Genomic DNA, 12265 nt, shown 5'->3' with positions numbered 1-12265 from the left:
GCGGGAAGGGGGGCCTCGCAAAATAAAAATAAAAAAAAAATAAAAAAAAAATATTTTTTTTTTTTTTTTTTTTATTTTCTTTTATTTTTTATTTTTTTTTTTGCGAGGCCCCCCTTCCCGCGAGGCCCTTTTTCATCACAGACCTAAAATCAAGTTTTGCTTATATGCTTATATATTTCACATTAGACACGTTTGTAGAATATGTCTGACTTGTTCCTGCCTCTGCGGCTCTGCAGACTGCAGTGTTCCGGTTTCTGCGGCTTTGCTGCTCTACAGATTTTAGGATAGTGTTTCCGGGCTCTTCTCGGACACACGAGGTACAGGGATGATCTAATTCAGCGCTATTCAGAGGAGCGAGGCGAGTGGATGTCTTTTCAAAAGAAGGAGAAGAGAACTTGTGAGCAGATAAATCTGTTAGGCAGCAATACGCCGAAAGGTGTCCAGTCTGCCGGAAAGTACTCAAAGAAGAAGAAGAAGAAATTACACCGTGGGCCAAGAAAGTCTCCTTCCAACTTTACCATTGGCGCCGCGTTGATACTGCGTTATGGTGAGTCAACCTATGATTATATTCCCGCCGTGGACCTGACCTATCTCTCTTTCTCTCTCTCTGGAGCCAAACTGGTCGACTAGCTAATATAGTACTACTAGTAGCTAACGGTGTGTGCCTGGTGAGAGCACCTGGCTGTATGTAGCCGCATAGCTTGCAGAACGCAGAAGCAAGCTATGCGGCTACATACAGCCAGGTGCCTGATTGAGCTAACTGTTAGCCAGTTAGCTGTTTAGCGTCAGCTGGGAACGTTCGTTTGATGCTATCAGTTAGCCTTGAGAATAGCAGGCCCTGGCACTCTGACTACGACATCATCTTTGACAGAAGATGTAGTCGGGCCTGCACCATGACAAGGCTCTGGCCATAGCTTATTTGTCCCGACAGCGAGAGGCCTTTCGTCAACGTGGAGACCTGTGTTGCGGCCTTTCGCCCTGCGTTCCTTTTGTGCAGGTAAGATTAATGAAAATGTCATGACATTACCCCACTCTTCCTTCCTTCCCCTCCCGAATGTTTTGTTAATAACGATGTTTTTTTCCAGGCAAAACATATGCTACTTCACAACATTTGGAGATACGACATGTGCTGTGTGTGAATGGTCGTTTGTGTAGCTTGGGTAGCGTTGGGCCGTTGGCCAAAGCTGTGTGTGGCCTGGTGTCACAGTACCTGGCTAGCCTATTTAGCTGATGTCGGCCATTGGCTCCTTGCTGCTTTGGTTTCTCTGGTATAGACCCTCTTCTTGTTGGATTTAAGTGTTGATCTTTGTCCTTTTGGATCTCTCATACATGCTCTAGTCTCTCTCTAACACACACACACATGACAAACACACATGTTCTCTCTCTCTCTCTCTCTTTCTAACACACACAGTCTGCCTATGGCGGCCTTTCTCGATGGCTAGGCTGTGCTCAAGGATCTTCAGTCACAGTGCTCAGGTATTCTGCCACTGTGTACTCTCTGTTTAGGGCCAAATAGCATTTCAATTTCTTTCCAATGTGTGTCTCTCTCTCTCTCTCTCTCTCTCTCTCTCTCTCTCTCTCTCTCTTGGATTTAAGTGTTGATCTTTGTCCTTTTGAATCTCTCATACATGCTCTAGTCTCTCTCTAACACACACACACATGACAAACACACATGTTCTCTCTCTCTCTCTCTCTCTCTCTTTCTAACACACACAGTCTGCCTATGGCGGCCTTTCTCGATGGCTAGGCTGTGCTCAAGGATCTTCAGTCACAGTGCTCAGGTATTCTGCCACTGTGTACTCTCTGTTTAGGGCCAAATAGCATTTCAATTTCTTTCCAATGTGTCTCTCTCTCTCTCTCTCTCTGTACACTGTATATTGACTGTAGAACGGGAGCTCTCTCTCGCTCTCCCTTTTGCTATATGTTGACTGTATCATGCCCCGCCTCGGGCAGCGCTATTATTTAAGAATATGTTGACTGTATAAAAAAATATATATATATATATATATTTTTTTTTAACCTTTTGGGGGGGGGGGGGGGGGCCTCGCGTTAAATCTCGCACAGGGCCTCGCATTTCTCCCAGGCGGTCCTGGGGGAGGGGAATGTCTTATTCCACAGAGAGGGGGGGGCATAGGTAAGGGGATACAGGGGAGGGGAATATATTTACATGAGAACATTAGATATTATACCACACTGGCCTAGGGCACCAAAATAGTCAGAAACAGCCCTGACCAAGGGAACAGGAAAATCACTAAAACGAGTGCCAGGGGGGTGTGAGTAAAACAGTTCTAGCCTTCCCAAATAGTCTGAGTAACATGATGATCTGTCCTAACTGCACTGGCCTAAAGCGTAGTGTAGAGACACAGCAGGTCCTCAAATGGAAACGCTTACCTGTAGTTTGGAGAGCATGGTGATTTCTTGGCGATTCTTGATTGTCACATCGTTTAATGTCTACTTTTGGTTTCGGGCTTCCTCTCCTCCTCTTTGGTGTAGTAATTTGCGGTCAGGTAGAGGTGAGGAAGGCTGCTGATATCCTCCTCAGGTGAGATCCTGTCTGCCTTATATAGTCTGAGACTAACAAAGGCCACTTATAGTGCTGCTCAAAGAGGAACAGGGAAGGACTATTCCAATTGATCATCATCATCATCATCATCATCATCACCATTACCATCATCACTATCATCATCATCATCAGAGGAGGAGGAGGAGGAGGAGGAGGAGGAGGAGGAGGAGGAGGAGGAGGAGGAGGAGGATTGTCCGGGAGGTGAGAGGTGGTTATGTCATTTCTCCAGGGGGGCCCATTGGGTTGGTCTCTGGGAATCTTTGGAGCTCCTCCTACACTCAGGAAAGGCATATTTATGATAAACCTATCACTTCAGAGCAACTCAAATCTTCATCTCTCCGAGCGTCAGATCATCTTCACCAGGTAAATCCCTTGTTGCTTTACTATTTCCAGTCATGACGCTTACCTGTAGTTTAGAGAGCATGGCAGTGATTCTTGTCACAATGTCTAATTTATATGAATATTATAATATTATACTATTTTGTTAGTGGGTTACATGAAAACAAAAGGAGTGAACAACATGTTTCACATTCAAATGTTATGTAATGCTTATTCAAATTGTATGTCATGTAGTGTCAATTTAAGTATCTGGTGTGCACTGGAATATTGTTTTTTGGTTTACATATATATACATTATATTATTATATTATTATATATATATATAATGTATATATATGTAAACCAAAAAACAATATTCCAGTGCACACCAGATACTTAAATTGACACTACATGACATACAATTTGAATAAGCATTACATAACATTTGAATGTGAAAGAATGTTGTTCACTCCTTTTGTTTTCATGTAACCCACTAACAAAATAGTGTCAATCCAAGTATCCTGGGATATTGTTTTTTTTTGGGTTTACATTGTTGGTTTGCCCTGCATCAGCAAGCATCCAGGAAAGATATGTTCAGTTTTATTTAGCTGTTTATCTAATCAAAAGATCTATCAAAAATGGTGTAAATGACAACGGTTGCTATGAAACAGTTGAAACCCGAGGCATGACAGCTCTATCCATAACCTGTAGAAATAGAATATTCTTACGCCTGATCATCGTAAAAAAAAAATAAAAAAAAAAGGTTGAGCTGCAGTTTCTGTATGAAACTATACAAATAAAGTTTATTATTATTATTATTATTATTATCATTATCGTTATTATTATTATCATTATTATTATTATTATAATTATAATAATTATTATTATTATTATTATTATTATTATTATTATTATTATTATTATTATTATTATTATTATTATTATTATTATTATTATTATTATTATTACATGTTCTGTTAAGATACTATCAGTGTTAATTCTCCATTCACTCTGACCTTGTTCCCTGTATAAATTGTTTTTAATTTCTTTGTGTATAGAGGGCGCTCAGGTCAAGTGTTTTGCCTGCCACTGGAGTAATCCTTTTGAAAGAGAGATGATGCTGTTTCCCAGTGCTTATAGTCTTGCCTAGGCTCCTTTTCTACGTGCTGATGATTTCACTCCACAGATACCCCTGGTTGATTGTAGAGCATATGTAAAACTTAAAACATAGCCATACTTACTGTAGTATGCCATGCCCCTTTACCATATAGACAGAGCTATACATTAGCCAAGAATAGATCAAGACAGTAAACTACTTTGAGTTGGTCTGATGTATAATTCCTATAAATTCTATTCCTTCATGTAAAACATTTCATTCTTTCTTACCCCACCCCATCTCTTACATTATCTTATTGCATCTACTTTGCAGCTGCATCAAAAGTAAAACTTAATGGCAACATCAGATGGTTTTCCAGCCAGTTTCTATGGTGAACCAGGAGTGCTGGGCATGTTGGCCAATGGGATCAGTGCGTTCCTCGTTCTTCTACAGAACTTCAACATAGCACGCACTGGCTTCTTGCCAGTAGGGGTGGAGAACATTCTTGCAGGTATGACTTCAGCTATATTAGCTATTTACATTTTACATTGAGTCATTTAGCTGACGCTTTTATCCAAAGCGACTTACAAGTTCTGTACAAGTTAGCAGGAAGAGTACAACTCTTTCAGCTGAGTAATAATGTTCATCAAACAGCTATATTAGCTATATTACTGATTTTTTTTATTTTTATTTTACAAAAGTCCAATTTAGCATGATAATAACTTATATTTCCTCCATCTCTCTGTCTTGTTCTCTCTCTCTCTCTCTCTCTCTTCAACAGGTGTTCACCTCATCCTAATTGGTGGAGTATGCCAACTGGTGGCTGGCCTGCTCTCCTTTCGAAAATATGACCACCTGAGTGGCACTGCCTTCATTGGCTATGCCGCTCTCTGGGGCAGTTACGGTGCCACCCGGATCTACTACGGCGCCATAAGTGAAAGTCCCACGAACGAAACGCTCTCGTCCTACGAAATGGGGAACAATATGTCCCTGATGGCCAACCTCTCTTCCACGAATCTCACTTCAGGGGTCCCCGCTTGGCTTTCACACCTGTCTCTAAACGAATCAGCCGTCTCTGGCTTAGTACCCTATATCCTCCTCTCGTTTCTCCTTGCCTTCTGCTCAGCGACTGTCAACTACATTATGCCCTTTGTGTTTGGGGCCATCACGGCTACCCTGATATTTGAAGCTGTGGGTTTGGTGGCCGACTCGTGGGCTCTCGTGGTCTCTGGGGTCCTGGAGCTCCTCATCCTGATGTTCGCCATCTATGGCTCGGCTGCACTGCTTGTTAAAGGCCTGGCTCAACGTCTAGTCCTCAAGGGATTCGGGACCCCCCTCTTCAATGTCCTCCTGCTGGGAACCACCAACTCAGGAAGCGCCCAGAACATTGGACAAGAGAAGAAAAAGGACACAAAATACGCTGAGCCAATGGCCCTGGGTTTCTTCTGTGACACTGTCTCGTCTTTCATCTTCGCTTTCTACAGCTTTGGGTACTTCAAGTCCTTCGGCCTGGGTGTCGCATGGGTCTCCATCATCTCAGTTGCTCAGCTCCTCTCAAGCTACTATGCCTGCCTGCGCAACGATTGCTACCACACCACTAAGTTTGGGCTCCATGTTACATATTGGCTGATCAAAGCTTGGGACGAGTTTGTAGCATCTGCTCTGATTGTGGTGGACAGCGAAAGGGCCTCTGGCAGGGAAGCGATGGTCGGCGACTGGTTCTTTATCGCGGCGGCCTTGGTGCTCTGCGTGGTCAGCCTGAACACGGACACGATGGAGGTGATCCACAACGCGCTGTTCCTCCTGCTCACCGTCTCGACCGTCCCTCAGATCCCTCTCCGGGGCTACTACGTCTTCTTCGGCGTGGCGTCTTCCCTGTTCACGGCGGCGTCCCTCTACGGGACCTTCTCCCGTCTCATCAATAGCATCGCGGAGAAGTCCCTGATCCCCACGGGCCCGCAGCCCGTCTCTACGGACCGACTGAAGAAGGCGCTGGGCTGCTGCAGATTGAAGGACCGGAGGACACCGTCCCATATCGATCAGACGCCAGACGCCCTGTTCTATCTTTGCAACGGAGTGGCAGCTCTCTCGGCCCTCCACGCCAGCGTGTCCAGTGGGAACGCACCCTTCCTCCATTTAACCGTCCCGTGGGTTCTCATCTCCGGAGCCGTCATCCAGGCCTACGTGAGCCGCCTGCAAGTCAGAGGAGGCAGGCGATTTGGGTCCGTCATCCCGTCCTTCTACGTAGCAGTGTGGGCAACCTGGGCCTGGTTTAGGTTTGCAGGTATGAAGTTGAAATGTATTTGCCTTCATAATTGAGTACAACGAACCATATAACTCAGTTTTATGTTTTCATCGGAACGATTTTCTTTTTTCAAAGTGTTGCATTCATTAATGACAGTGGAGGTTGAATACCTTCTTGTGATGTATCGATGGCCGAAGAACAAAACCTCCTATCTGCATAAAAGATTGAGGAAAAACCTCCTACCAGCACTTTAGGGAGGCACTAATACCTGGTTGGTATTGTTAACACATAATATAGTAATATAGTCTAAAAACTGTGTATTGTATTGGGTATCCTTAAAGAATTGCATTCTGCAAGAAAACAACACTTTCTCAAAAGTGAGACATTTTCAGATAGGAGGTTTTGCTCTTTGGCTATCTATATCACTCCAACACATTTCAAAACAGAGTTACATATCCAGTTCTTTGGTGCAAGGGTTCAATTATTGATTAGATTGTGATTTACTGTGTAGTAATATTATACCGTAACAAAGCACTCTATTCATTCCAGGTAACCTGCTCCAGCTTTCTACAGGGGCAGCCCATGGCTTTACAGTTGGAGCCATTGCTTTCCTGGTCATTAATGCTTTCCTCATGCTGATTGGTAAGCCTCAACTGGTCTCTAGAGTTTATTTCATAGAAGAACTAAATAGATCGACGTGATTCTGAATTAACGGTGCTCTCCATGGTTTGTGACAGCTGCATACAGGAACCTGGTTTTGCTGTGTCTGACGACAGTCATGGAGGTGGTACTGGTCTGCTTTCTGCTCTCCACACTGCAGCGTCTACCATACCAACTAGAGAGTAAGGACCACACGTCATCATGGTCACCAGGGGTGCCTTAGTGCATAGGCTTAAGCCCCGGGACCTCACAAGACATGTATATTTAATATAATTTAATATTATATATACAGTATATAAAACAAATTATAATACAAAAAAAAAATAATACAAAAGATACCCCAATGTTGATGGTAACCACTGGTCAATGCACAAGTTCGGGGCAACATTTAGGTGAAGTTATGCTTTACCTTTCCAGGTGTACAATCTCTCATGTGAGATTGGAGTTGTAATGAAATTATGTCACAATGGCTACTGATTGCTGAAAGCCATAGAGTAAGACTAAAATATAATTCAGAAAACAAACAAAAAGACCTAAAATATACACCCTGAATAAAGATCTCCATTGAAAGGAACTTTTCAGGGTTGAATCTTGGCCTTTAGGATCAGCCTATGCCTGTGAAACTGGCCTTCATGTTTAACGACGTTGTTTCAACATTTTCCGTACAGTTGCCATGCTGGCTGTGTTCTCAATAATCTGCATATATGGAACCCTGGCGTCGTTGACGAACTGCATCTTCTCGCTGAGACTGCTGCCTATGGGCCCACCCTTGTTAAAGGTGACCACTTAAACGATCCATGTTCTATTCTATTCTATTTTATTTTATTCTATTCTATTCTATTCTATTCTATTCTATTCTATTCTATTCTATTCTATTCTATTCTATTCTATTCTATTCTATTCTATTCACTTAATTAAATCCTCCCTCCATCTGTGGTCTGTCTCAGGGTGAGAAGAGACAGGAGAAAGCTGTGGAGCCACCCTGTCCTGTGGCTGACTCCCGACTGACGAGTGGTCTTCTGAAGATCGCCAGCCTGCTGGAGGAAGGCGGCGTGTGCGGCATCCCCACCGATACAGTGTACTGCCTGGCCGCCTCCTGCAAGAACCCCCAGGCCATAGAGCAGATCTACAGCATCAAAGTGAGCATGATTAGCTGCCAAGTGGTGTCGTAATGAAGTGGCAGACATGCGTATAGATTAGTCCAGTGGTTCTCAAACTTTTTACACCAAGTACCACCTGAGAACGTAGCTGGCTCTCCAAGTACCACCATATGACCGGCGTTAAAATACAGTCTATTCAGCTATGCACAGTTCACGCAGGAGGCAAATGTATTCCTAATACCATTATTTATTGTTAACTTTTGTCAGACACAGCCACAATGTACAAAGGGATAGCACTAGAACTAGCAAACGCTTCCACACAACTCATACAATGCAAGGGGCATTGAGAACATAATAACTAACATTCTCACATAGCAAGTGAGAAAATTAAGAACAACTGTATTTCAGCAAATGTACTTAATTCTCTCTCTATCTCTATCTCTCTCTCTCTCTCTCTCTCTCTCTCTCACATAGCAAGCAATTGTCCGTCATTCTCACACACACACACACACACACACACACACACACACACACACACACACACACACACACACACACACACACACACACACACACACACACACACACACACACACACACACACACACCTATTTTGTTACAAAAACTTAATTTCCTGCATTCTGGTGCAGGAACTTTTGAAATTGTACCCTTTAAATGCCAGTGTTTGTGATGGGCATCACAAATTATTGTTAAAAAGAAAAGAAAACACATATTCAATACATTTTTGAATGTTTACCCTTTAAATGCCAGTTTGTGTGATGGCATCACAAATTATTGTTAAAAAAAACACAAAAAAGTAAAATATTTTCAATATATCAAATGCAAAGTACATTTTTCTGGGGGGGATTATTACAGGCTAGGCATGTGTCAATGATTAGCAGCAACACAGATTTTGATGGATTTTTTGTAATGTCAGATTTAACACCAACTCTTTTCAGAAAAGTGGGAGTACTTAATTTTTTATCTGACATTACAAAAAAATCTAAAAATAAATGGTTATGATCAGGGCTGAAGTTGAATTGAATGAGCAACCAGAAACACTGGCCTGGCCTGCTTCTAAGTTCAGTGGCCTGAAAAAAAAAAAAAAAATGTTTGCTTTTTTGGAAATGTTTTCAAGTACCACCAGCAGTACCACCAAGTACCACTAGTGGTACGCGTACCACAGTTTGAGAACCACTTAGTCTATCAAACCCACTATCTCAGAGTGTATTGTTTTCATTTCAATTTAAAAGATAGAGCAACCGCCAGGGGTACCTCCTTGATCCTATCATTTCCAGCACTCTTCGTTAAAGGAACACAACAACATTTTGGGAAATTAGCTTAGGCCTACCGTCTTCTCCAGAGAGAGAGACAAGAAGATTCAGGCCCTTGTCGTGCTTGACCTCTAACCCCTGAACCTGCTGTCTGTGACCACTCCCAGGACCGACCGGCGGAGAAGCCCCTCTGTATTTGCATCTCCAGCATGGAGCAGCTGGTGGCAGCCAAGCCTCCCTTCAGCCCCCTGCTCTGGGAGTTCATGAGGAACGTCTACCCCGGAGGCATCAGCTGTATTGTCACCAAGGGAGACTGGCTCTACAGACTGGGTAAAAACAACACCACAGACTGGCTCTAGAGACTGGGTAAACACCACCAACTGGCTATACAGACTGGCTAAACACCACAGACTAGCTCTTCAGACTGGCTAAACACCACAGACTGGCTCTTCAGACTGGCTAAACACCACAGACTGGCTCTTCAGACTGGCTAAACACCACAGACTGGCTCTTCAGACTGGCTAAACACAACAGGCCACAATGGCTAGAGTGGACTGCCCATGCTTAAAGGGGACACAGCAACAGTATGGGAAATGTGCTTACCATCTTCTCCAGAGTCAGACAAGAAGGCAGATACCAATTTCCTCTCTGTGTGTTCAGTAGAAAGCTATCCGACTTGCAAGCTAGTCTAGCTTATGTAGACACGTGAATGTGTCTGACTGTATTCATCATAACCTGACTGTATTTATTATAACTGTTGTGTAATTATTGTGACCCGTTTTGCTCTGGGACTCAGTGAGACATGGTGGAGGACTATCGCCAGGGGGAGCTGGTGGGCGTTGGTCTGGCAACAGGTACAGGTGAGGAAGAGGCTGGTATGAAGGAGGAGTTCGATACACGAGACTTCCTCTTCGCCGTTTCCACCAAGGAGAGAGGACGTTCGGCGGAGAGCCTTACCCCCTGAAAAGCATGTGGAATACGATTCCTGCAGCGGGGCAGAGGAAGTGACGTCGCGTGCCGTAAGGTTATCCCTACAGTATAGTGGGTAGGGTACGTCAGCATACGAAGAGGACATTCGACAGACGGGCTGTGAAGACGACCTTTAACGTGTAGCGTCTTATCATGTATAGTCGGGAAGCTAGTCGGGCCGCACCGGCCCTATAGCTTAGCTTCAGTATAGAGGGTTAGCCTGGTTAGCTCCACGCGTCGCAACGCCGTTTTCCAGCGCCTGGAGCAGACACAGCCGAGATACTCCACCGGACATCTCTCACCTCCAGCCATTCACCTGCCAACCGCCAGCCCAGCCAGCCCTCGTTGCTATCCCAGGTGACAGTTTTCGGGACCGTTTTACGGCCAACTAACTCCGAACATTCGCTACGTGGGGCGGACCGGCACTCGGCCTATAGACTCTAACTGCAGGGCGAGTCGAGTCCAGGTACATTTTGCGCTCCCAGCGCCGTGGAATATTGCTTACGAACATTTCTTTTGGTAGCATGCTCGCTAAGAGCGAAGGGGCTGTTGTGTTTTGAGCCACCACGTTCACAAGCCGCGACCGAGCGCTCCAATGTTTATTATTTTGGTAATGCCGGCTTAGCTCTAGTGACTATTTTTTCTAAAGTGTGGGCCCCACTTAGGTTTGGTTTATTTTGAGTGTATTGTGTTACCAGTGTTTGCAGGCTGGGAGGTGTGCGCTGTGAGTACAGTACAGTAGCACAGTTGCGCACTAAAATATTATTGTGTCGCCAAAGGGCGGAGGTTTACCATTAATGTAACCTGTGTATGCGTTTGGCTACTGCTGTGTTGCCCTTAAAGGGAATGTTCACTTAAGGGTTTTATTTATATGATGTTTATATGTGTATATGTGTCCTTTACATGGTCTGTAAACTAACTGTATACTATATACAATTGGTCTTGTATATATATATATAGTATTAATTGGTCTTGTATATATAGTATTAATTGGTCTTGTATATATATATTTATATAGGTGTAGGGGCAGCTTATGACCGAGTTGGGACCATGGACAACATTATGATCCGCGTCCCTAACCACACTGTGACCGCGCACCTGTGTGACATCACTGGACCCCTAGCCATCACCTCAGCCAATCCCAGTGGAGAGCCAGACAGCACACACCACGACATGGTCCTCAGGTGAGCTGCTCCCCAAAGAACTCTACTGCATCCCGTCAGCTGTTATTAAGTTCAGCAAACTGTTTTCAAAAACAAAAACATTATGTTACATATTACATACTTAAGACAATGAAAAAAAAATTAATCACAGAGGGAAGGGACAGAAATACTGATGGAACGTAGATCAAAAATATGTTTTCTATCTATGTTCGACCTTGGTCAATTATGAACACACAGAGACTAAGTTTGTAAACAAGAAAGTGTTATTGCATTATTTTGATAGTTATTGCCTATGTAAACAGACAGACAGAGCAACAGTTGTGATTGGAGGAAAAGAGGGCAGGGCTTGAATTAAGTCAATTGAGATACTCTCACGGGAGTTGCACTGAAGGAGATTCATCTGAACTGTGACAAATGTTTTGTATGCACTGGCATTACGTGTAATTCCAGTGTCTTGTGTACATTATCAAAGTGTCAAGGGTGTAGTGTGTATCAGCATGGTGTATTATATCTGTGATCCTCTGTGTTTGCTGCAGCCGGCTGGGACACAAGATCCAGGGCGTCCTGTGTGACGGGGAATCCAACGAGGTGGTGGCCTCCACCGTCATCAACTGTGTGAAGATCGATGAAGGTGCGATAGAATCAAAGAGAAGCCGCCTATTCTCGATCCTTGCTCCACAATGATGGAACGGACTTCCCACCACATTTAGGACAGCCTATCCTATAACATGGCAATTTTTTTTGCCGTCGACTAAAAACACACTTCTTCACTCAATATCTGAAATGAAAGAAGAAAAAGATTATACAAACTTTTTTTTTTTTATCCACTTTTTCTCCCATTTTCTATTTTTCTCCCATCCCAATTTTCATATCGTCC

The 12265-nt window shown here is 43.7% G+C and overlaps 1 protein-coding gene across 1 annotated transcript in view; it reads right to left on the bottom strand.

Annotated features, from left to right (window-relative positions):
• The window catches only part of hydin (HYDIN axonemal central pair apparatus protein), a gene marked incomplete at both ends in the record, with an annotated part of 297572 nt that extends 292345 nt beyond the window's left edge, over window positions 1-5227 (bottom strand). The window contains 1 exon segment of the mRNA XM_084331981.1: window positions 5153-5227. Within this exon segment, the coding sequence (XP_084188107.1) occupies window positions 5153-5227 (75 nt within the window).
• Between the last annotated feature and the right edge of the window lie 7038 nt (window positions 5228-12265).

The sequence above is a fragment of the Notolepis coatsorum genome (assembly GCF_963971535.1).
Source record: "Notolepis coatsorum genome assembly, chromosome: 16".
NCBI classification, from domain to species: domain Eukaryota; kingdom Metazoa; phylum Chordata; class Actinopteri; order Aulopiformes; family Paralepididae; genus Notolepis; species Notolepis coatsorum.
Note: the sequence above shows the minus strand (reverse complement) of the source record. Positions and strands in the feature narration are given on the sequence as shown.